Source organism: Dermacentor silvarum, chromosome 1 (assembly GCF_013339745.2).
Source record: "Dermacentor silvarum isolate Dsil-2018 chromosome 1, BIME_Dsil_1.4, whole genome shotgun sequence".
In the NCBI taxonomy this organism is placed as follows: domain Eukaryota; kingdom Metazoa; phylum Arthropoda; class Arachnida; order Ixodida; family Ixodidae; genus Dermacentor; species Dermacentor silvarum.
The window spans coordinates 163,540,925-163,567,752 of NC_051154.1; the positions used below are offsets into that span (position 1 = coordinate 163,540,925).

At 42.3% G+C, this 26,828-nt stretch overlaps 1 protein-coding gene across 1 annotated transcript in view; it reads right to left on the minus strand.

Annotated features, from left to right (window-relative positions):
* The window catches only part of LOC119436338 (uncharacterized), a 79,191-nt gene that overhangs the window by 46,592 nt on the left and 5,771 nt on the right, over nucleotides 1–26,828 (minus strand). The window contains exons 6-9 of the mRNA XM_049657038.1: nucleotides 21,402–21,446; nucleotides 10,305–10,355; nucleotides 5,496–5,593; nucleotides 1,039–1,147 (exon numbers count right to left, since the gene is read on the minus strand). Of these exons, the coding sequence (XP_049512995.1) occupies nucleotides 1,039–1,147; nucleotides 5,496–5,593; nucleotides 10,305–10,355; nucleotides 21,402–21,446 (303 nt within the window). The remainder of the gene's footprint in view (nucleotides 1–1,038; nucleotides 1,148–5,495; nucleotides 5,594–10,304; nucleotides 10,356–21,401; nucleotides 21,447–26,828) is intronic.

Sequence of the window (26,828 nt, forward strand, 5' to 3'; positions counted from 1 at the left end):
GCTGTGCACCTAAGTTCGAGAGCGCGTACTACGCACACGCGTGTCCTTTGTTACCTGCCAGCCTGCTTGTTAGCTAGATTCAACTGCGCGCGCACTGGAATGGGGGAGAGAGCGCAAGGTGCCACTTCAACAGTCGCCATGGAAGCGCCCGAGCTGCCAGAGCGATGATATCGTGAAGGAAATACTTCATTTGTACTGGCATGGCTCGGAGCACGCCACTGTCTGCGCCTTGCCTCTAGACGCTCCGCGGCACAGAAAACATGCTTTGTGTCACTTTTTCTGAAATCAAATTTGTATGTGATAAGCTCAGCCAGCAGTGATGTCTTTTGCACTCTACTTCGGGGAACTTACGCATGATGCAATTATTTGTGGTACTCAGTCCAAATACAATGCACCCAGACACATGCGTGAAACCACCGAATATTGAGCAGCTGGAGAGAAGAGCCAGGGAAGAGAACGGATAATAATTGCAGATTATTAGTTCACAGAAACAGAAAATAAAAAAAGACATGATGGAGATGCAAGATGGTTCACCGCTTTCAATACATGGTCAGATGTCCATTGGTGGCAATCACTTGCACCACAAAGAGTGGCTTAACTTACCACACTGAATCGTAAAAGTTGCCATTAAGAGACCTTTCCAGGCATCACCGTGTTTTTTTGCTTACCTTGTTTTGTGAAATAGCGTTTTGTAAATAGCGAATCGATGCCACTCCGTGTGGTGCAAATGACTGCCGCAGATGGGAATCTGATTTGAAAGCGGTCACCCACCTTGCATCTCCATCATGCTTTTTTTTTTTTTTTTTTGTCTCCGAGAAAAAATAATCTGTGATTATTCTCTGCTCTCTTCCCTGGCTCTTCTCTCCAGCTGCTTTATATTCGGTGGTTTCACGCATGTGTCTGGGCGCATGATATTTGGACTGAGTACTACCACAAATAACTGCATCACATCTAAGTTCCCCAAGTAGAGTGCACAGCATTTGGCTGATTTTTGAATTGCGATTACAAGGCATGCATGAAAGAATAGTAAGTAAGAACCTTGAGCAGCTTTGGAGGTAAGTGCTCATGGGCATTGGGGTGTGTCTGGGCACGTGGATGTCCTTCAGCCAGCAAGGCGCTCACCACGACATTGTCTCTATTGTGGTATCTAGTGACCAAGGAAAAACACAAGTATAAACACGGAAGAGAGAGAAAGAAGAAAGCAAGAGCCCCGAAAAAAATAGATGGCACTGCCGCAAAACAGTGGTTAACCTATAGAGTACAAATATCTGTCATTAGTTCACCTTTCAACAACATCTCTCAAGAGCAGTAAGAATGCATGAAAGATGCTTCCCTCAGTCTTTTTAAGTCTGAACTTCAATCATCCCACCTCCTTATCTTGAGGTCATGCAATGACGACACTGCATAATGCTCACCAGCTCACCCTGCTGTGCTAAAGGCATAGAGTCACTGCTGCCTCTGCACCCAACGCCATTCCTCATGTTGAAATGCTCAAAGATGGGGAACTAAAATATTAAAGCAATGCCTGTTACAATTCATGTCACTAAAGAGGTCTGTTGTCATGTCATTTCATGAAGTGTCATGTCAACAATAACTGATCACATAAATGTACACTCTACCCCAATATGAAAGGGGACACTTCATTTGTGTTCAAAGAGTGATTTCTACCAAATTGTAGGTCAACGTTACTCTCTCTTATTTCATAAAGGTCTCGTGTTGAAGAATCCCCCTCATAGAAGTTCTTTTTTATTTGTGTTTTTTATAGGTATGTTTCAGTTCAGGAATGAGGAAAATTACCAACTTTAACCCCTTCAGTGTCTGATTTTTTTAGAGGTGATGCACCGCCAGCATCAAGTTTTTTTCTCGGGTGTTATAAAACGAACATAATAGTTTATTTGTGGTTGTGCAGAAATGAAAGAAATGACACTTATAAAGGCAAATGCTCTCTTGGAGTGGTCCTCACATTCCTGACAAAAGGAATATCAAAAGGAACATGGCAGGACAGAAACACGGATACGTACCTGTACCGGTACGTCAGTGATGCTGGAAGGGTTAAATGCAGATATGGTGTTCCCTTAGATACCATACTTATTCGATTATAAGGCGGTCACAATTATAAGGGGATGGTGCAGTTGGGGAACACGAAAAACAAGAACTTAAGTATGCAAACTAATATTAAGTGATATGGAGTAGCCAACGAATTATTAAAGCTCGGTGGGGATTGCCCGAAACCACTTATATTAACACAACCAAAACGCCAATCGGCGACCATGAAATAAGTGTGGGGTGGGGGGGGGAGAGGAAGCTTCAATGCGCAGAGGTGGGGAAAGGGTGGGGTTCCGTAGGAGATAAAGAAACTGGATTGGAGAGAACTTCCTCTTTGCCTTATGGATTTACAGCAGCACGTGCTGCGACATTGTGAAGCCACAGTATAAGGTGAAATTTGTGCTGCCGTAAAGCCACCCCTCAAGGCGAAATTCGCATATAATTCACACTCTGCCTTACTGTTAACTTTTTCAAATACTCAGTGCGCGTTATAAGCGTGAACATATGGCACTGCCTCATCTCCCAAAATAGTTGGTACTTGAGCTGCTGTTTAAAATCTCAGTCGCCAGAAATGTGACGCTGCTGCTACCATGTTCTATCAGCCTCGCATATAAGGCGGGGGGTGACCTCGAGGCTAAGGATTCTAGGAAACAACCTCGCCTTATATTCGAATAAATACGGTACTCACGTAATGTGTTAACAAATGGCACTGTGACAAAAGGTCATGTGATATCAAGCACACAAGCGTTTTAATGGTGTAAATAGTAGTCTCCTGATGGATGTGAGAATGTTTAAAACAAAAAATCTGGGTCATACTGGCAATGCAAAAAAAAAGGGGAAAAAAAAAACTGCCAACATTTATGACGCCTTTCACAGCTTTCGTTTGATAAGCCTTCAGATTAGCACCATACAAGATGCAGGTAAATGAAAGGACTGTATGACAAACACTGTGTGACCAGTCAAACATGCTGAAGGTCTCAGTCAAAATAATCCTTAAAACCTGAAAGCTGCCAGGAAGTAATTTTGTACTGACTTAAAATGTGCCAAAGCAGAACATCACTTGCAGCAAAATGTCTATGCATGTCAGGACATAAGAATTTTTCAGTAAGATCCAAAAAAAAAAAAAAAACGCTTTTAAAAACACTAACAAAAATGAAAAAGGAAAGAAAGTTCTAGTTACAACTGAAAGCACAGCTGTACTTTTTTTTCTCATAATGATGGTGTTATTGTGGTTGAGTGGCGCCACATGGCCAAAGGGAAAATCAGCAGCATTATCTTGAGGTAGTGATCAAGCTAAGGGAATGAGAGAAAAAGGAAACACGAGTGATGCACCGCCAAAATGGAACCCTGAATTATGTGTCACAAACAATGCCCCAGTTCCGAATGCCTTGTGTGACATTTCTAGCCAATAAAAGCATTCAAGTGCTGGATCACCCACCTTAGGCATCAGGCTAGTTCTGCACAACTTTCACCAATTCCTTCTAGCTATACGAGGTCTGTTAGAAAAGTATCCGACCTTTGGCCGAAGAAAAAAAAACTGGCATAACTGGAGCGTCGGAAACCTAATCACCCTCAAAGTGGTCTCCTTGGGACTCCACACACTTCTCCCAGCGGTGCTGCCATTGTTGAAAGCATTCCGAGAAGGCCTCTTTCGGAATGGAGTTTAGCTCAGCTGTCACTGCAGCCATAATGTTATCTCTTGTCTGAAAGCGTGCTCCTTTCAATGGCCTCTTGATTTTGGGAAACAGAAGTTGCAGGGGGCCATATCAGGAGAGTAAGGAGCCTGTTGAACTACAGGAGCCTGGTTTTTTGCCAAAAACGTCTGAATCAAGTGTGAGGAATGTGCAGGAGCATTGTCGTGATGGATGCTCAATTTCCTGTTGACCACAACTTCGGTCTCTTGCGCTGCACAGCATCACGTAAGCGACGGAGGACATCCCTGTAGTACTCTTTGGTGAGTGTTTGACCCTGTGGTGCGTACTCGTGGTGTACCACACCGTGGGAGTCAAAGAAAGCAGTCAGCATCACTTTGACATTGCTGTGCACTTGGCGGGCCTTCTTTCTTCTTGGTGACGTGGAATGCTTCCACTGTGATGACTCGGATTTGGTTTCCGGGTCGTACCCATACACCCAAGCCTCATCACCAGTGATTATGGTGTTCATGAAGTCGGGGGTCACTGTTTGTGGAATCCAGCATATCCTGTGAGACTTCAACACGAAGTTGCTTATGCTCCACCGTGAGCAGCTTCGGCACGAATTTCGTCGCAACTCTCTTCACGGCCAAATCTTCGGTCATAATGGAATACGCAGAAAAAGTGCTGACGCCCACCTCTTCTGCAATTTCTCAGATAGTCACACGACGGTCCCACATCACTACAGCGTTCACTTCGGCAATGACCTATTCATTTCGGCATGTTGATGGCTGACCGGAGCGTGGCTCGCTCTCCACCGATGTGCGGCCGTCTTTAAACCAGTTGTAACACTCCGTAATCTGTGTGCTGCTCATAGCATCGTCACCGAAAGCCGTCTGAATCTTCCGAATGGTTTCCACTTGGCTGTCGCCCAGTTTCTGGCAAAATTTGATGCAGTAGTGTTGCTACAGTCACTCCGTCATTTTCCTTGTAATAAAAAAACCGACGAGAGCACTGTGCACTACCTCCCTCAAGCGCTGCGTCCCAGTGACTGACGCTATCGACAGGCTGGAAAAATTCGCGCATGCGCACGAAGGTTCAAGGTCGGCTGATGCAACCGCGCTTGTTTCATTTCTATCAGGTGTTTGCAAAAAAAATAAGGTCGGATACTTTTCTAACAGACCTCGTAGTTTCCTCAAGTTTGGTGAAAGTCACACTGAAAGGAATTTGTTTTTCAGACATTTAGAGAAGCTTACGAAAACAGTGTTGCTGTACAATAGTAGTAGTAGTATCAGTAATATATTGTATTTCTATAGCAAGCAAAAAAAAAAAAAAAAAGGATAAGCCACAGGCATCGTAACAGCTTTAAATTTCAGTAGACATGTGAACTGTCCCACAGCAACGGAAAAGATACAGAGGAAGAGAATAGAGAAAGGGGAGAGGAAAGTTGCAACTAAAGTGGTTGTAAATAAAAAAATACAGAAGGATACATGCCATGACCTGTACTACTGCTTTGATTAAAGCATACTTTCACCACCGCAGCTCTCCTACCTCACACACCTTACCTCACATATTTGCCTAGCTAAAACCACTGGGCAAAGAATGTAGAGCATGCTAGATGCCAAACAAATTGCCTTCAGTAAAAACTGCACATTATATGTACACACTATTAATCAGCAAAGGCTAACTTTTGTATGTTTCTTGTTTCAAAGATAGCTGGCAACTCAGCTTGACAACAGTGATTCCCCTACTAGCTTAGTGGTTACGATGTGGTCTAGGCAACGGTGATTGATTGGCACCACATAACAAATAACTTACTGCTTTAGCAGAGTGAAGATGTGGCCCTCTTCTACGGTTGGAAATTGAAGGCACAGTTTCATGAGAAGCTGCTCATCAACTGGAACTGCTGTGTCAGACTGCAAAGGGGAGTTTATGATGGACATACAGGCTGATAAAGTGTTTGACATTGCTGATAACGAACTGATATCCATGTACACTACTGACACAGCACAGAAAAGAAAGAAATTCACTGCAGTAGCTGCTTTTATTGGGCACTGCCATGTTAAGTGTTAAGCTGCTAATATAAAATATTTCTCATGGCTACATTCAGCAATTATATACTACAAAGGAAGTGGAAACTCTCATTCAACTTAAGGCTAGGCAGTGCTGTGAAAAAGCTCCCAAAGCAGCATTTAAAGGATGCAGTATGAACAGAAGTGACTGATTTAGAATCATTTCTACAATAATATAATGTGATACACAGTTCACAAACAAAAATACATGTTAAACACTAGTGGCCTTGCATTGTGAATTTTATTTTGAGAACTTTACGCACAACGGCTTAAGTATTATGAAGGAGCATGAAGTAACAGACGTCTTTCAATATAACAACTGTAGCTGTTGCAAGCTTCACCATGAAAACACAGGCACTGCTAAAGTCATGTAAAAGACCGCAGAAAGGGCAGTAGTCAGGAACTACACAGTTAACAGAGTTGTAAATATGCTTTTTTTTTTTTGTAACTATATTTACATGGTCACATACGTGCCACAGACGGCATTCTTCCGGTCAAACTAGATTTCAGCACATTTTGTTATGGCTTAGCACTGCTCCATCATGTCTACAAAAACTGCACACACAACAGTTTAAATCTACGGTTGAAATTTCACTTGGCTTCAAATCTGTGCCAAAATCACTAATAATTAGTCCTAGTTACTCAGGCCATCACTGCTGAAATGAGCTTCAAGTTGCTAAATTTCACACCAGAAAATAGGATAATCCAGAAAGAATAAAAAGCTTGATTTTGGTGTGTAGAAACTACTTTTAGCAATAAAAATGCAACCACCACACAAAAGCAGTGCTAATAGTGGATCAGCATAATGAAGTACAATGCCAGAAGAAACAGAGCGATAGAGCCACAAATTTCTCTCGACAAAAAATGCTGACCAATGTAGCTGAAATTAAGCCATAGGAATGTAGGAATAGTATACAAATTGATTAAAGCACACTACTAGGTGTAATATGCCTTGGGTGGAATTTTAGCATTACTGAAGAATAATTTATGTACTAGCTAAAGCATGCCTTTGTGTTAATCTCACGAAGGCTACTCTTCAAAAGACAATTTATAACACTGCCATAAACTGAAGCAAAATAGGTGCTTAAGTTTATAGCACTGCTATAACAATGGAACTCTGAACTGTGAAAGTAATTTCCTATGCAAAACTGCTGGCTCCCAAAGCCTCCTTGTTTATGGCCCAATGGAATGGTTTTGCTTAAACCGTGCAGTGAAATTTTGCATTCACACATTCTCCACTACCATTCCCGACTACTAAAGTTGCATGAGCAACCACTGAGCTGAGTTTCATCAAGGATTGCAAAAGTGGGCATTAGAGGTGTACAAAGGTTCAAATTTAAAGCTCGAGCCCTGCCTCAGCCTAGTGCTTAAATACAATGGGCTCAATTCAGCCCTAGAATACAAAGCTGCAGCCCTGCCCAATCCAGCTAGACATGGCAGACCTATAGCTCAGGCCTAGCTTGGGCCTGGCTCCATAAGAGGCTCTGATCAGCCAATAGTCTCCCCACCAAGCAACACAGAAACAATTACAAAATGTGCAAACCACTCACTTCATTTCTATATAAAATATTCTATAAGACCAACCCAGTATCTCTGTTTGGCAAATACAAACATGCCTGAGCTAGGAAAGAAGTTTAAAAAAGTTTTACTCCTGTGTTTCTTTTCAAATAATTTCAGGAAAGTAGTGTAATGAAGAGACCAGGCTACCGGATAGAAGCCACTTAAGACTGCAAGCCCACCAGCCATTTTACCTGCACTTTCCAGAGATAATCTACAGTACTAAAAGGTAAAACTTAGCTGCTAAGCATATGTGTGTTTGAACTCCATGTCCTGACTACATACTGCTTCTATATGACGAGTATTATAAATGAGGACTGAAATGTCAACAGTCCATTGGTGCATATACAGGCTAACACTTTCAAAAGCAAGCTCATACCTTTGCTCTGCCCAGAACACAATTGCAAACAATCTCTACCTAACTGTAGGGCTGGAGTTGGGCCATGAATGAATGCAGCCACACCCTCCATTGGAAAGGTACATTGGCTCAGGCCTAGTCCGATCCTAATGCAAAATATGGTTGGGAAATATTGAAGCACAAAACATGGGACCACAAGGAGACAATACAGATCGGATGGGTGCTACTAACAACTGTAAATGTTTCTTCAAAACTTTTTTGCCGCAGCAGGACACAGAGCGCATATGCCCAAGATTCTCCTAATACAGCTACAAAAAGTGCAGACAACATTAAAAAATGCAGACCACATGCGCATAATTTCGCTATGTAACTAGATAATGGACTTTTCTCAGGTTAGTAGAATGCCTGTAGCGGTGACCACCAAAAGTACAACTGGGGGTCTAGCTGCTGTGGCTTGACAGATCCAACCGCGTGTTTCTTCTAGTCGCAGTGAGTGTGCAAGTGGGTTCATGCGCTGTCATGTTTCGTGTGTGTGCATATGTGCTCTTGTCAATTGCTTCTTCAAAGCGTGCACTGATGGAGCACTGTTTAGAAGATGGCCATGATCCGCCTGTGTTGACATGGCGCATTGCCTGCTTCATCTGGTATAGGCCACGAACAATACACGAGGACAAGAGGGAGATGCGGGATGATACCTAGAGCCAACTTTCAGCGGCTTTTTATTGTCCTCATTTATTGTGAGCTACATAAGTCACTGGTTGGGTCAGTAGACCATTTTCACAGCATTCCCACTGTACCCATTTCGTTGGCTGAGTAGACGACTTCCCCCATAGTAATGGCGTCACATTTGCACATGCGCACCCAGAAAAGGTTCACTGAGCAGCATGTGACCACCATCAACAACACAAAACTGAGACAGAGGGCATAGAACCAAACAAATGTGAACAATGAACCAGCTTAACTGTTCAAACACATGAAACACGCTTCTTCGTTTAAAAATGCCACTGAACCTAATGCATATATCGGGTCCAATATTTCCATCGCCATCGCTTCTAAAATCTCATGTTCTAGTTTTGTTTTCTCACCGGCCAACAATCTCGTATTTTTCAACCGTTGATAGCAACCACAACTTTTGTAATGAATAGCCAAGTTCGAGCCTTTTCATGATTTCACACACCTGAAATGATGCCAGATTTATATTTATAAATATTGCACCTTTCATTCCCCAAGTTACTCACGTAAATATGCCAATCTTCCATCACTGCAGTTGCGAACCAAGCAGGAAAGACTAATTTTCTTTATCAAATAATTCATAAGCTCATTAACATCGACGGTGATGATTACTTCAAAATACGTACCAATGAACCATCAAGGCACCGTAGCAGCATGCGTATACCACTCCCTAGAATACACAATGACTGTTTTAAATTAATTTTCTGCCCTCATGCGATTGTGGAATGAAACAGACTGCCTGATACTGTTGTAGAGGCCATGACACTGAGTGCTTTTTTGGATGGTGTTGGTGTTCTACTCAACGACCATAAGCCGTAGCATTCCGTCTCATCTCGGGTTTGAAAAATGCACAGCTGGTCGGTTATGCTTCATAGCTGTGTGCATTTGTATGTGCCCTGAGCTGCATATGTCACGACTGCCAAGCTCATAATCCATGTATCTGAGTCTCTGTATCTTTTTTTTTTTTTGTTGTTTTTAGTCTGCGTGTGACAAGATGTCTATTTGCATCATTTATGTATGTTTTTTTTTACCCTTTCTCTCTCTCTCTCTTTTTTCTTTCCACTCCTGCAATGGCCTCAGTAATGGGGCTGGCAGTATTAATAAATGAATGAATGAAAAAATACTTTTTTAGCTTATCGTTGAGCCTACTGTTGAGCCTATGGTCAGCATATCGTCTTCCTTGCGGTCCCACATTTTGCACTTCAACATTTTCCAAGTGGGCTTCACCAACTGGCCCAAAAGAATACTCTTCCAAAATATGGTTGGATGGCCTGAGCCTGGCAAGCAGGCTGGGCCAGATACAGGCTTCCAGGTTATCCCGAACCTGTGCGCACATCTCATGAGCACACTTTCACAACATTTGCACCAATAAGAAAGAAAGAAAAAAAAACATGCTTGCACATCAGTGTACAATGCATGTCCTTATTATAGAAAATAAGCACCCAGGCTATGCTGTTCATTTAGATGCAAAGAACAAGACGGCATGAGCATGGGAAGCCCTGAGCCTGAAACACAGCTATAGGGCAGACTTTGAAAAGCTAGTGCCAATGTAGGCCTGTAACTACAGAGATGCATGTTATAACTGTTTCATGTTGTTGCATTTTTAGCGTGCTAGTACTGCCACAGTGCGTTCAGTCATGTGCCTCAAGGTGTGTCAATTTGTTTACCATAGTAAGAATGCAGTGCACACTTGTGTGCACGACAACTTCAAGAGGTGTAACCCTAGTGAATACTTATAGGGACTGCGCAGCATTGCTTATGCGGCAAGCTACAGATGCTAGGATGTGCAACAGCAAATCAAAAGCAGGAGTTGCAAGAAAAACAAAAACAACTGACACATGCTCAAAGTTGAAACATGCATAAAAGAGGAGCCACAAGAAAATTAATAGCTGCAGTGAAGCATGTCACCTTGAAACGATATGGTGTTCGGGGACTTCCAAAGTAAGGTGAATAGGTGCCCTAAAGATAAAGTTGGAGGAGAAAAAGAAACATGGGACCATATAAATGCTCTTCACAATGGTCAGGCCCACTGCGAGTAAGTTTCTGCACTTAAATCTCATCCAGAAGTAACATGACAGTGCACATATTTAGTTTGCGCTGGCTTCTTTTACTTTCTTACTTCATAACAAGTTTTCTGGATGTTTGCACCATTCATAAACAGGCCCGAGAATACCAAGAAGGTTTAAAAATTAGAACTTTGTCAAAAAACAATGAATTACTTTTGATAGTTCACAACAACAAAGGACTTCGTGCCACACCCTGTTCAATAAAGAAGAGTGCAGAGAGCATGAGTAAGCCAGCGGCTGTCACATCATGGCATCTAACGTCTGCAGTAGCACTGTGAAAAGCAAGCTGCAAGAGAAATGAGTCGGAAGTGCCAGTTAAACAAGTGAATTTATGCACAGCAAGATAGGATGAAGTTAACACATATAAAACAGAGACTCACAGACAAAAACCGTGACACGAAGGGCCAAGCAAGAAAATAAATTTGCCTGCAGGTCAGTGAGGTGATGCAGGCAGTGAGCAAACAGTGCATGAATCATACATTTCACCAATGGATGAAGCAAAAAGCAGGTAAATGTTGCCAAGCTACAGCATAGAGTTAAAGCGATTTAACCAATAAACTGTTTCTGGTTGTCCCATGAGCCAGCATATCACTGTAGTTTAATATAGTTGCCATGCTTAAAACAAATACTGAGGAAGGCACCTAGAACATAATAGACCAATCAGTTTGTGCATAAATAAGTGTCATTATGAGCCATTTCAAGGTTAGAATCAACAATGACACTGTTACAAAACACCAGCAACAAGTTCTGTTACCATGTGCGACACAATGCAACTGCATACCCAATATAAAGAATCCTTAAAAATTTGCTTAACCAAGATTTCAAAACATTGGTATAAACATTATCCCAATGTTTACCACTAATCCCACATGTTCAAGATATTCATCATAGAATTTCAATGCTAAATTCAGGCAATATCAAAATCAAGCATGCTGGGAGTACCAGAAAGGCAGCCCTGCTATATTATGTCAGGCAGCTGCAATGAAGTGTGTGACAAAAAGTTTTAATGACAATACGTCGTGGCAGGTACTGATACGCACATCATGGCAGATGCTTGCCGGGTAAAGCAGCTAGCTATCTCAGAGGCATGAGCAAATTGCTTAGCCTTCAAGCTTTGTCACACACTTCGCCATGGGTGTTTCTGTCTGACATCATGGGGTACTTGTCTGACAGAAAAGTAGTGGGGTTACCTTTCTGGTGCTATGGGCACACTCAATTTCTATAGTACCTGGATTGAGCATAGAAACTTGAGGACTAATATCTCCAATTAGGAGCGATTTCCAGGATTTAACAAAAATGGGGGTACATTAAAATGTGACTGTCTCCAAATTCGCCATATACACAATAGAGCACTGCACGGGCCCGGGCTGACCCGAAAGCCCGGGCCATCCGAAGTGTTTTTCGGCAGGCTCGGGCCAGGTCCGGGCTTGAAGCCACAGGCCGAACTCGGGCCCGCTCATTAAAGGGCCTAAGTCGGGCCTTCGAGCACACGCGAACGTTATGCATTGCATGGTTCAAGGCATTCTGTGCGAAGCTGAAGTGACATGAAGCAAAGAGCTGACTCTAAGTACACCTTGGCAAAGAAAATAGGAAAACAGATGTTCTAATTTTTTTCCTTTTCCATAAAGAAAATTGTTTCCGCGTATGGAAAATAAATTATACAAACAAAATGCTTTTCAAACCATGTCTGTTACCGCTTTTGCGAACGCACTATTATACCAATATCGATACTATTATATTATTTTAGCGCTAATGCAAGGGGTGTCACTTTCTACTTGTGGGGTTATTTTATGCTGTATGCTCATGAATTTGCCTGTCTATATATATATATATATATATATATATATATATAGTTTCATGCTATATGACCTCATATGACCATATCGTATGGTCAAGGTAAATGCATGCGCACCAGTGGAAAAATACCAGCACAGGCAATGGGCCAGATCACAGATATTCTCACGGGAGAAACGAAGATTTCAGTCTTTTACTGCATATACACTGCAGTTGGTTAGACCTCAAGAAGGTCAGGCTGACACATACCGTAAAATCTGTAAGTAAAAAATAAAGTTTTTTTTTACTTACAGGCCGGGCCTGGTCATGTACACTCAGGCCCTGGCTAAGCTTAGTAATGAAAGCCCCAGCCTGGGTCGGGCCTGGGCCGAAAGATCAGGCCCGTGCGGTGCTCTAATACACAACTGCCCTTAAGGTTCTAATAAAAACATTTGAAAAATATTTTTGTGAATCAGTCTTTGCAAACTTGTATGAATAGCGGCAAAGGAAATCCGCCTCACCTTACAACTCTTGTGCAAAAATGCAACATGTACTATGCTCATAACCTTTCTATAAATAATCTGTATAGTAAAAAAAAAAAAAAAAAAAAAAAAAAAAAAAAAAAAAACCATCCTTCACGGTACTTAAGCAATGATAATTAAAAAAATACAGAAATGAAGTTTATTCAACATGGCAATATAATCAAGACACATACTGTAAGAGAGTGCTTATTCGGTCATGGTGGTACACACTCGACTGGAGGAACTAGTGCAGAGACAGAATGAAGAAGGCAGCGCTTCATTCATCCTATTTTCTCGTCTCATCCCTGCACAGTTCCTTATGTTTCATTAAGACAGTTTGGCTTTCTTCAGCTAGTTCAGCTTCTTTAAGGAAACTTCTCTGTATGTTTCCATACACCTTTTATTAACACTAAGCATATGTAAACAATTATCGCAAAAGAGAAGAAGGTGATGAGGCTTTTGCTCAAATCACTGCTGATAGAGGCGACACCTAACACTATCAACTAGACAGATGGCACTATGCCCCAAGTTTATCTTCGCTCTCATCGTCACGTGCTACGCATATAAACTGACTCCGACACTACGTCTGCTGCACTGTGAACAAGGAACCCATATGGGTTCCAAAATCTGAATAATAATTTTGACTTGGTCAGTGCATACCATAATTTTCTCATTTTTTGTAAAACATGCTACCTGAGCAGATGAGGTTTCGTCAAACTCTTGACTAAATGCAGTACACCAAATTCACCTAACTTTTGCAATTGCACATACTTGATGACCAAAAATAAAGTTTGCAAAAATTCATTAACCTATTAGAGCCCAGTGTACATTCCAAGTACAGCAACATTTTTATTTTTGAATAAATCAAGAAAATACATGGTATTGTTTTATTTAGTACGCCATTTTGCTACCGAGTGCCTTGCCAAGATGACTGCATTGTAGTTTTTTGTCAGCTGCATGATGTCTTTGATCTGTTTATTGCCAAACCTGAAAAAGTAAGGAACATAAAAGGCACTGCTGCGTGCACAGCCCAATTATGTTATCTTGCTTAGTACCTGCTTGTGGAAGCTGATTCTGAGGTGCAAGTTTCATGGCAGAATGCCGTAAATGATGAAGGCGTAGCATTGCATGTACTACACTTCTTTATAGCATTGCAAGAAAATGAATGCAGGTGTATTTTATAAAGTACACTGGGCTTTTGTGTATGCTAAAAGGGCTTTTTTGTTCTCGGCTCTCAGCTCAGTTTGGTGGCTAGAATAGCTTCAGATGTGGTTTCAGGTATAAATGAAGGTATAAATGAGGAATATCATTTGCTATCATATGATGCTCTGGTGCTCACAGCCAATAAAACAGCGGGCAAGGTTATAGTAAATTTAGGTAAATGAAATATGTCTTTCACTATTTCATAAAATTTTCCATCACACCACACTTCACGAGGACTTCATACTGCGGCCTCAGTACATTTCAAACTGCATCGATCATCGCAATAATGTAGGCATTGATTCATGTCAAACAAAGTCTTTCTTTCAGTCTTTCATCCCCCGTACATCTCAGGAATGGAACTACCTTCCCTCAAATATCGTAGCCATCACCGATAACAAACCTTTTCACGAAACATTAGCTAACATTGCATAATCAGGAGAATCATTATATTACCAGAACTCACTGCACTTGTTTGCTTTACTCGACTACTTTGTAACCACTCCCCTTTTTAATGTCATATGGCCCTGAGGGTATTTTAAATAAATGATTGAATTAATTAATTAATAATTAATTAATTAATTAATGTGAAGAAATGAGGATCACATCAGCAATGTTATTATACACTGCTGCTACCTGTCTAGCCTCCAACGAATATCTCTGGTGTTCACAGTCAATAAAACAACAAGCAAGCTTATAGTAAATTTAGGTAAATTAAATACTATTTATATATGAAGGTTTTTTTATAAAAAGGGGTTACTTATGCATGATTTTGTTACAAATTGCAAAATAAGTGGAAGGAAAATGAAACAACAGAGACTATGAGTATTCCTCTGTAAACGAGATGAGCTACACAACCCAAATAGAAGGCTTGATCACATCCGCCTTCAGTGAGGCCACGTGGAACCTATGTGCACCTACGCTGGGGTCTCCTATCGACGTGGAGTTCGAGAGGTTACGCGCAATCCGACGGCTCACTGAAAGGAAATACAAAAGGACGAAATCCACGTACGATCTCGCCCTTTGTCGCCGAGCTCAACGACAAATAAAGCGCCATCTCGATAAATTAGGAAGGAAGCACTGGAGAAAGTTCTGTTCATCACTGGATCCTCGCAAGCCGCTGTCACGTATTTGGCATGTAGTCAGGAGCCTGCATTCTCCCTCACAAGAAAGGTACCCTTTCAGTGCTCTGGCCCTTTACCAATGTCGCACTGATGTAGAGGTAGCGGACGACTTCTGCAAAATGATTGTGGGCACAACTCGGCCAGCTTCAATTCAATTCGAGGTTTTTGCGCCACCTTCCCCAAGTGACCACTACGACTTGCTCTTTACGATGCCTGAATTAGAGGCTGCTCTTGCGTCGTGTCGCCATTCATCTGCCCCTGGCCCTGACGGGATTTCGTGCTCGTCTCTCTCTCACCTTGGCAGGGCTGGTCGCACTGCGCTGCTCAATTATTACAATGAAACATGGGTCTCCGGTATTGTTAAGGAGCAGTGGAAGATCAGCCGCCTGGTTGCTCTCTTGAAGCCTGGGAAGACTCCTTATGAGCTTACCTCATACCGGCCAGTTGCATTAGCCAGCTGTGTTGGAAAAGTTATGGAACGAATGGTCCTGGCGAGGCTCGAATGGTTTCTGGAGAGAAATGATCTATATCCGAACATGATGACCGGCTTTCAGCAGGGTCGTTCTTTGATTAACAGCGTCACTGACCTTGTTACGACAGTGAAACATGAAAAACGTCAACGCCGACTTGTCGCCGCTGTTTTCTTAGACATCAAAGGGGCCTATGACAACATCCTTCATGAAGCCATCCTCAATGCCCTAGATGACTTGGGCATTGGTGGTCGGCTCTGCCTGTGGATAGTGAGCTACCTCAGCAGCCGTTTCGTTTACATGTCCACGCCTGACGAAGAGACTAATCGTCATCAGGTATGCCGTGGAGTTCCTCAGGGAGGAGTTCTCAGCCCAACATTATTTAATGTGGCACTGATTGGCCTGGTGAGCGAACTTCCAGCTCACATCCACATCAGTGCATATGCAGATGACATCTGCATCTGGGCTTCTGGTACAACACGCCCACAACTACGTGTGAGATTACAACGGGCTGTGTCATCTACTTCACAATACATACGGCGTCAGGATTTGCTCTTAGCTGCTGAGGAATGTGCTATGGTTGCATTCACGTGCAAATCCGCCTGCCGCTATCCGATCTCCATTAACGGTGTTATAATACCTTCTGTAACCCACCACAGATTCTTGGGCATTATCATTGACCGTGGTTTGTCATGGTCGAGGCATGTAAATATGTTGAAGCAAAAACTTAATCTGTTGCTTCGCAGCAGGCATGAAATGGGGCCCCACGGAAGGCTCCTTACCACGACTTTATCAGTCTCTATTTGTAGGCTACATTCGATACAGCCTCCCCGATACTCTCAAACTTGAGTATTTCCTGCTTACGAACATTAAAGAGTGTTCAAGCGCAGGCACTCAAAATATTCCTCGGCTTGCCATGGCGTGCCTCCAACAAAGGCACAATTGAGGAAGCCTGCGTATGCCCATTATCAGTATACCTGTCCCATGAACCACTTCGAGTATATCTACGCTTACTAACACGACAGACAACACTGCCATCCATTGACGTCGCTTCTACATGAGCGGCCGGACAGCAGTTTCACAAGTGCACTCCGCTGCCATCTACCCCACATAACATCAGGCTATGCCCTTCCATATCACCCCGTCAAACCACCATGGGTGATGATTCAACCTTCGGTATGCGTGCATGTCCCCGGCATACTCAAGAAATCATTGGTTCCCGTTAGCGGACTACAACAACTTGCTCTGGCATACATCTGGTCAGAATACCAGACCTATGTTCATGTTTACACAGATGGATCCGCGTCACCAAAGGCATCGACAGCAGCGGTGGTGATACCAGCCCAGCAGATGACTCGAGGTTTCACTCTAGATCATAATTCAACATCAACCGCTGTAGAGCTGGTGGCTATTCGGGAAGCAATTCGCCACATCTGCGGGGAAAGACCTCAAAAGTGATGCATTTTCACGAACTCAAAACCCGCGCTGCAAATTTTGGCATGCTTCCTGCGCCACACCGCATATCAGGTTCTGGCATTGCAGATCACCGGGCTACTTTCATGCGCTCAAGAAAAACACCACCGCATAGTGTTCCAATGGATCCCGGGACACTGTGAGCTCAATGATAATGAGATGGCCGATACTGAAGCAAGGTGCGCCCTCAGCAATGGCCTGCGAACTGTAGTGCCGTTCTCTAGACCGGACATCACGTGCCTCCTGTCGAAATTAATGAGGAGTGCGACGAGAACATACTGGGCCCAGCCAGACGCTCGTCACGTCCGCCTTAAAAGGCTGGATCCCGATATGCAATTTCCTGTTCTGCGTGGAATTCCACACCCTCATACATGCCTGATACACAGACTGCGATTAGGCGTCACTTTCACGCGCACATACCTGCACATCATTGGACGGACAGACTCCCCGAACTGTTCAGTGTGTGGTGTTATAAAGACTATAGACCATGTGCTCGTGGTGTGCCCTGAGTACGCGCGCGAAAGACTGACACTGGCAGCTACCTTGAGGCACTTATACAATAGACCACTGTCGGAGGACCTCTTGCTAGACGCAGGGCCACAGAGTTGGCAGACGATAGAGGCAATGCGTGCTTTTTCACGTTTCTTAGGCGACACGGGCCTGGACTCACGCTTGTGATAACATTTATGCAATGTGTCCTTTCACTTAGTTCCTCCCATTATCATCCCCCATTGTGACCCTCTTTCTTCCCCTCTTCCCCTTCCCTTACGTAGAGTAGCAGACCAGATGCTCCATTTTCCGGCCAACCTCTCTACATTTTCCAATCATTAAACTACTTCTTCTACATAATAAAAGTTGGGTAACCCCCAACCGGAACCAGTGGCAGTCTCCATCTCACAATAGAGCTGAAAAATATAATAGAAATTTGTTTCTTGGATGTCACCAAGCAAATCACAGAACAGGAATGCAACACAAGAAATTGACTGTCATTGCAGGAAAGACCACCAATTATGCTAAATGGTTCTACCTCCATTCAGCCAAATGTGTTCAGCTTTAGTCTTTCATACTTACGCCCATCATAAATTGTTATGTCCATCCCGTTTATCAAATAATTTCTTTAGCACTGCTTCTGAGAAAGCAACACAAAAAACCTTCCTCATTGCCTGTCTTGAAAAGGTAAAACCGCCAGCCTAATAACAAATAATTACCGCTAAAATAGATCATTTTTACATGACCATACTAACTGGACCTGCAGAAAGTTTGGTGTGATGCTTCGTTTTGCCATTTTGTTTTATAGGGTTCCGAAATATACAATACGTTCAAGGACCTGCACCAAGTTCTGCTCCCATAAAGACCCAGCTCACTTTATAAAGTACACCCTTGTAACTTGTGAAATAATAAATAATAATTAATGGAACTTCCAGTGATGCAGTTAGTGTGAAAATATCAATGTATACCAAAACTCAAATCTGACAAGTAGGTTTTCCTGGAGGCCTTAAAGGATTAATTCTCAGTGGCCCTAACACTGTGGTCAGTAAAAGAGTGAAGGATGGTCACTTATGCACGATTTGGAGGAGCACAGACAATGTCGACCGACTACGAAAAGCTGACCATGCAATTTAATATGTGCACCCTGAAGTTTACTTCAGCTCCATTAAATAATATTATCTGGTAGTGTCACTTGTCATGCAAGCTTCTCCCACATATTCACAGATTTACACACACAGGTCACATACACAAACAGGCTGTCTTCAGTAAGCAAGCTTTAATAAAAAAAAAAGTGGTGTACTGTGACTGAAAAAAACTGAGGCACTGCCATGGGATGTCCCAAGAAAAAGTGATTACTATGATCAGGTACTTAAATATTAAGTCATTTAGACTGAAAAGAGAGCTTCAATTGTAAAGCTCAAGAACTAGGTAAAACAAATAACACAATTTTTACACACACACAAAAAAGGGCCTGGTTTGGAACTTTTTCCCATGGAATTTTAACGCTGAAGTGGATAGAGTAGTAAAGCAAACCAGAAAAGCTGAAAATACACATTTATACGGTGTCTAACACAAAAAGATTGCATACTCTCTACATGAAACTGCTAGAATGTTATGTTACTAAGATTTCATGGCTACAGTCAATTACATCACGTGTAAACTTCTGCCATGTCTCACTAGCCTGTGTTTTATGCAGTGCATTTCTAGCCTGAATATTTATTATTAGTTTTATTATTATTTTTTTTATTTTTTTTAAAGAATGGAATCTTTCAGAAATTTGTGCTGTACATTGCATTTTTTTGAAGAGTGTTGATCATTCTATTGGTTACTTTCTACTTACTTCGAGAGAAAAGGCCTGCAAATTCTGAACTACAGAATCAACTCGGCAAGTGTTTGTCACTTTTATTCCCATGTCCTCCACACATGTGTAAAATGTCAAGCTCACAAATAAAAAGTTGTTCACAGTGCTCTGCAACATGTTACTTCACACCTGCCATATAGAAAATAATATCTTAGCAGAAGCACAGTGCTATGGCATGACTACATTCAGTAGTTGCCATATTCAAATGTGACACAGTGAGGAATAAAAGCTATACAGCAGGTGTCTGGCCATAGATGAAGTGTGAACCTTTCATCATGCTTGCATTTTTGGTGACTATAATGAACAAGGTCTGATAGAAAACTAAGAAAAAATAGTATAACAACAATTTCTAACTTTTAAGTTCTACCTCTTCAAACATCTTTTCGTTCAACACCATAGTAACGTCAAGAACTTCACAAAAGTGTAGCACACTTAGACATTCAGTCGACTAAAGTTTTACGATGTTTTATAGTATTACATGGAAGAGAGACATTTTGCTACCAACTGTAAAAAAAAAAAAATGCAAGTGAAACACTGTACAAGCATTCACAACTATAACTGTATAAAGTGCTTAAGGTTAGATGACCAGGTGGTTCAAATAGTCCTCCAAAATGTGACGGGCACATAGCACTGAAAAGCTCTTTTAGCCCAAGCACTAACAAGAGTTGCATATTGAGCAAATGAGCCCAAAACATTTCATTTGTAACACTTTCTTTTGCTCAAAGCACACTAGCGCAGAAACCAAATGCTGCCTACTGTATAGATAGGTGGCACCAATTAATTTTCCAAGTAGCCACCACACCAACAGGTTGGTTAAAAGAACAGGCTTGTATACCTGCTGGTAATTCAGCATGCCACCAAATATACAGAAGCCTTCAAATAGCGAGTAAGACCTCATGGCAAACAACATTTGTTTTACACAATGCCAGCATACTGCAATGCGCAACAGCACAGCAATCTAACAAAAGATCAGCCCAAGTAAGGCAGAACCCCTGTATGGCTGCAGCAATTTGCCAAATTAAAAGGCAGTGCTATTTTAGCACTACCGTTCAGTAGGAAAATAAACCTAGTTAAAGCTAGCAGGAAAATGAGGCTAGTTTAGTAACGGTATTGAGCAGTCATATTCTTGCCATAAGTCCAAGAGATGAAATTTAGCACAAAAATGCGCTCCGTGTGATTTGAAAGGACAGAATTTCAGGGCATTTCATCCATGGCCAGTTGTGGTAGCTGCAATTCTTCACATAGTAAGACAACTTCAATAAATAAGGTTAAATAGAAGGGTTAGATGTTTTCGACAAACAACGAAATGTAACTAAAGAATTTCGAGGATGCTAATGTAAAATGTTGATTGTAATCGTGCAGAATGCCTTGCATATCCAAGCTGGAGGCAATATAGTGCACCAGTTATTGACACTTTAATGAATTACCATGACAATAGAGTGTTCACATGCCACATGAAAATTGCTCTTTCATTCAAAATATTTAACTGTTGGACACAGGCTAAGCCTCCACTAATACCGCAGTTGTTTTCTACATATCTCGAATTGTAATGCCTTACTTTAACAACTATAACATGCAGTTATAATCAACCTGTGCTATGTCACTGCAATACAAAGTGACAAGGTTGAACATGCGCTAGAATAATTTTGCTAAATGTTTAGGATTACTCCTTGTCATGATTATTAAAATGTAGCAGCAAGTCAAACAGTAATGTCAATGAGTTTACTTACCTAAAAATGAGAGTCATTCTTACTTACTCTAAGAAGAAGTGTGTCTTGAGTTCATAGGCTTAGTAATGAGCCAAAAGAATAAGAAAAACTGAGGGGCTCAATTTTTTAGTAACTGTCATATGAAGCCATACCGACAATGAAGCCAAGGAAATCACACAGAAAATTATCGTCAATATTTCTATTCGCTCTATAGGGCCAGGTAAATATCACGAAATTTCAAGGTTAAATTACACAACCAAAAGGTACATGTTGAGTTTTTTCAAGAGCAAAAGTGTACAAATCATACATTCATACATACCACAGGTCTTGCTGCTGCAGTGTAGAAGCCTTCCCTGGGCGATGCCTATGGAAGCGTGACAAAGCAAGTGACTTTTACAGATAATTGGAGGAATATGGATGCTGCCAAATCAAAGAAGAGCTAGTCGTGAGTTCACTCAAAAGAATAATTTGAAAGCTGAGCTTGTGCTATTACCTGTTTTTCGTATGTTTATGGCTGCCAGCCCTTCAAAGAAATTGTCTGAAACAAAAAATACAGAAACAAAGGCAATAACGAACTGGTGGATAAACAAGCAAACCCAAACCTAATTTACAGTGCCAGGAAATCTGCACTGCAAAAACATAATCACAAAGTTTGGAAAATCAACAGGAAATGAAAATAAAAATAAGAAGTAAGGAGACAGGTTGAAGCTAAATTATTCCGCTTCAGATACAAAATACAAATAATAAGAAAGAAGCCTGAAATATAAAACATAACACTTAACATGAGGTAACTTCTTGCAATACAGTAGTGGCAGTTAAAAATAAGGAGGACATCTAATGTCCCACAGTGCAAAACCTACAGGTCTCCCTCTGCTCGGGCAAAGTGTCTCACAGCCCTGCAAAGAGAAGTGTGTGCTTCAGGCCAATTGATGGCCTGTTATTATTTTAATAAGCTCTCAATACCTTGTTCAAAGCCAGCACCAGTATGCAACAACAGACATCAAGGTTGGACAATGATGGTTCAGTTGTTTTTAAGTGCATATTAGAACTTAACAGTGTACTGCTAATTGGGGTCTAGAGATACTAAAAAGGAGAAGAAAAAAAAAGGAAGCTAAAGGAACAGCACTGTGGCTTGAGGTGCAAACTGTGGGTAAAATGATAGCATTAGGCACAGCAAGTGGTGGTACATAACTTAAACAATTAATGCAAGTAAAAAAGAAAAAAAGGAAGGAAGAAACAAAGAGCCAGACAATAGAAGCTTTAAGTACCAAAACAAATCTACCAGTTGCAGCATGTGTGCATGGCTAGAGATAAGCTTGCTATTTATAATCAATGTGTGGCACTGGCAAATATACTACAGTCAGTGTACCACAATAAACCAAAACATGCACACCTGAGACTTAAGACTGCATTGACACATGCTGTGGCCACAATCAATTGAACATAGTTTTATTGATTAAGCTGTATTCTAAGATGAAAAAATAAATAATCTGACTTCACCGATTTCTCCAGCTCTGAACTCATTTACTGTGACAGCAGTCACTCCCTCGGCTACCCCAAATGCTCCCAACTTGGTGCAAAACTCCTGCAAACTTGCGGAAAGTGCACAACTTTATGGAACAACTGTTGATGACCACAATGATGATGACGGTGGCTGCATGATGACAAAGCTTTGCCGAGTGATATTCAGTGTGGCAAAGAGCCTTTCCGACATGAATGCTCACAACAACAGCTCTGGTGAAAACCACACTGCAAACGTCTGATGCACTGCACACCAGCTATGCTAAAAAAAATTAACAGGTTATGGAGCCTAATGCCCTGAAGCAACATGTGGCCTATGAGAAACGTAGCAGCAGGCTCTGGACTAATTTTGGCAGCCTAAGCTTCATTATTGCGCACCCAAAGCATGGCGCACAAGCATTTTTGCACCCAGCATTTTCCCCGATCGGAATGCAGTCGTGCGGCCAGGAATTGAACTTGCGACCAGCAGCATGTAACAGCCAGAGAGCAACAGCAGTGTGTAGCAGCTTTGCTGTGAGAGCATGTTGTAACAGGGTGACGGAAAGGTGGCAGTGTCTGCAGCGAGAGCATTCTGTATTAAAGCTTGATGATGGCTTCAATGCAACTCTGTTACAATACGCTCACACAGCATAGTTGGTACACACTGCGGCAGCTCCCTGGCTGCTACATTCTGTTGCTGGTCATGGGTTAAACTGCTGGCCGCTGCAGTCGGCACTTGAACCCACGACCAGCAGCAACAGAGCTGTCACCAAGCTTTTCGGTGGGACGCTGTTGCAACTGACACCACCATCTTCTCAAGCAATACTTTTTTTGTAATGCATGTAGCAGCTGGTAGCAGCTGCGAATTCACCGGGTAGCAGACGACACGCCAGCCTTCGACAATGACGATGAAGTGCCTCCTCTTCTCGTGACCATGCGGCACTAAGAGCATGCACCAGCCAAGTATGGAACGGTCGACTCTGAGAGGAAGAGGGAACCTGGATAGCTGTGCTCTCCTCTTGCAATGCAAAGCAAACTCCTGCAGCTAAACATTGGATTTTCTCGGCCTCAACAAAAGTTATTTATTTGCAGCCCACTTGCTCTACTCCTCGGCTAGCGCCACAATATGCAAACGGAGAATTTGTCTGCTAGAGTATTACTGCGGTGGCCTCTGAAATACATGAACAGACGCCACCACCCTCAGAGTCTGCATCGTGTGCAAAACCCCACAAAAACTAAGAAAGCAGTAGTACCTAAAGTCCCTATATAGAAAAAGTACCGCCATCTACTCTTTCCTCCGCCGTCTCCTCTCCTAAAGCACGTTTTTTTCCTTTATTTTTTGCTTGCAAATGCAAGTCGACGGTGGCGCCCCTAGAAAGTCCACGTTGAAGCTTTCAGACCGGGCGCGCGCCGCCGCCGGGGACTGCAGCTGCGCAGAGTGACTTTCAACATGGCTCTGAGGCAGAAAAAAACAAAATATAAAGAAGTGAAAGCGCGCACTATCATCGTCCAATTGGAGATACAGGAGAGAGAGAAGCGGCGTTGATCAAAGGATGGCGGTACTTTTCTTATATAGAGATTTTAGTAGTACCGCACAAAAACTGCCAAGTTCGATTCCCAGTGGTAGCAATGGGCAAAGCTTTTGTTTTTGCTTGCCAGATAGGGTGAAGATGAGGATGAGAAGGTGGTCTGGAAACAGCAAGGAATGTATAGGATGGAAAGACAGACACAGCAAACCCAGTTTCCAGCTGTTAACTGCTGTCACAGCAATATATGAGGTCTGTTAGAAAAGTATCCGACCTTTGGCCGAAGAAAAAAAAACTGGCACAACTGGAGCATTGCAAACTTAATCATCCTCAAAGTAGTCTCCTTGGGACACCACACACTTCTCCCAGTGGTGCTGCCATTGTTGGAAGCATTCCGAGAAGGCCTCTCTGGGAATGGAGTTTAGCTCAGCTGTCATTGCAGCCATAATGTCCTCTATTGTCTGAAATTGCACTCCTTTCAATGGCCTCTTGATTTTGGGAAACAGCCAGAAGTCGCAGGGGGCAATATCAGGAGAGTAAGCAGCCTGTTGAACTACAGGAGCCTGGTTTTTCCCCAAAACATCTGAATCAAGTGTGAGGAATGTGCAGGAGCATTGTCGTGATGGATGCTCAATTTCCTGTTGACCACAACTCCGGTCTCTTGCGCCGCACAGCATCACGTAAGCGACGGAGGACATCCCTGTAGTACTCTTTGGTGAGTGTTTGACCCTGTGGTGCGTACTCGTGGTGTACCACACCGTGGGAGTCAAAGAAAGCAGTCAGCATCACTTTGACATTGCTGTGCACTTGGCGGGCCTTCTTTCTTCTTGGTGACGTGGAATGCTTCCACTGTGATGACTCGGATTTGGTTTCCGGGTCGTACCCATACACCCAAGCCTCATCACCAGTGATTACGGTGTTCATGAAGTCGGGGTCACTGTTTGTGGAATCCAGCATGTGCTGTGAGACTTCAACACGAAGTTGCTTTTGCTCCACCGTGAGCAGCTTCGGCACAAATTTTGCCGCAACTCTCTTCATGGCCAAATCTTCGGTCATAATGGAACGTGCAGAAAAAGTGCTGATGCCCACCTCTTCCACAATTTCTCGGATAGTCACACGACGGTCCCACATCACTACAGCGTTCACTTCGGCAATGACCTGGTCATTTCGGCATGTTGATGGCCGACCGGAGCGTGGCTCGCTCTCCACCGATGTGCGGCCGTATTTAAACCGGTTGTACCACTCCTTAATCTGTGTGCTACTCATAGCATCGTCACCGAAAGCCGTCTGAATCTTCCGAATGGTTTCCACTTGGCTGTTGTCCAGTTTCTGGCAAAATTTGATGCAGTAGCGCTGCTCCAGTCGCTCCGTCATTTTCCTTGCAATAAAAAAACCAACGAGAGCACTGCGCACTACCTCACTCAAACGCTGCGTCCCAGCGACTGATGCTATCGGCAGGTGGGAAATAATTTGCACATGCACACAAAGGTTCAAGGTTGGCTGATGCAAGCACGCTTGTTTCATAGCCATCAGGTGTTCGCAAAAAAAAAAAAAATAATAATATGGTCGAATACTTTCTAACAGACCTTGTAGTTTGTGTTGCACTGGTGCATACGGAGAGAATTCGAATACATTTTTTTTTTACTACACAGAGAGGCTAAAAATTGGAGAATGAGATTGAAATACACAGAGTGAATGGGACATACTGCTTTTGCACTTGCCTACAAAATCACATATCACAACTGAGAAGTGTGCGCAATAGTTGTGACTTGCTGAGGCTACACAGAGCGCTTTTTATCTTTATTTTCTAACTGACTATGCCTTCTATCAGTCCTTGACAGACTCACTACTAATACGAATGCGCCAATACTTCAAAAAATGCCCACTATAACATTAAGCCTTTCACCATGGTCATACAATGGGTGATAAACACAAGAATATGATACTAAAAAAGTATCAATGTTGTAGGGAAAGCAAATATTTACAGAAAGAAAGCTAGAAATTTTATGTGCATGAGTGTAGTGAAAAATGAGGTTTTCATCAAATCACATGGAGCCATCAATCCATTGATATTTGACACAGCTACTGCATTAGTGCACAGGTATACTATATAGAAGCGGTATCAGATGTTGATGGCTTTACGCTATTTGCTACCATAAGATTGTGGCCAAAAGCCGCGCAGGTCTTTGGACTACTACAGATATTGTTTACTATAGGCAATTCAGGCAAATGTCATAAGGCCTTACTTCTGCCCTGTCTCCTGACAGTACAGAAAAGTTATCTATAGTACTTATTTTCATTTTAACCCAGCACAGAAAACATGCTTTAGTGATTGAATATAATTACATGTTTTAAAATTAGACAGCCTGATGTAAAGAGTTCCTAGTCACAAGGAAGAGCTGATCTATAATTATTAAATATAAGATATGTACTATCAGCAGTTGCTGGTGAACCTTATTTACATATATGCAACAGTGGGGAACCATAGCAAAGTACAAATTCTGATTGACATGACTCTTTAATACACCGCCTCCCTTTCCTACCAGTGCAGTCTTCTTTCTTAGAGGGAGGAAGGTTGCTTAATAATAATCAGCTCATATTATGCTATTGATCAGCTTTATAGTAGTAGATGGCCAGGTCAATTTTTTTCCTTTTTTGCACTGAACCATGGTTATCTCCATGCATCTTTCTGCAATGAAATACAACTTCCTTGCACATAA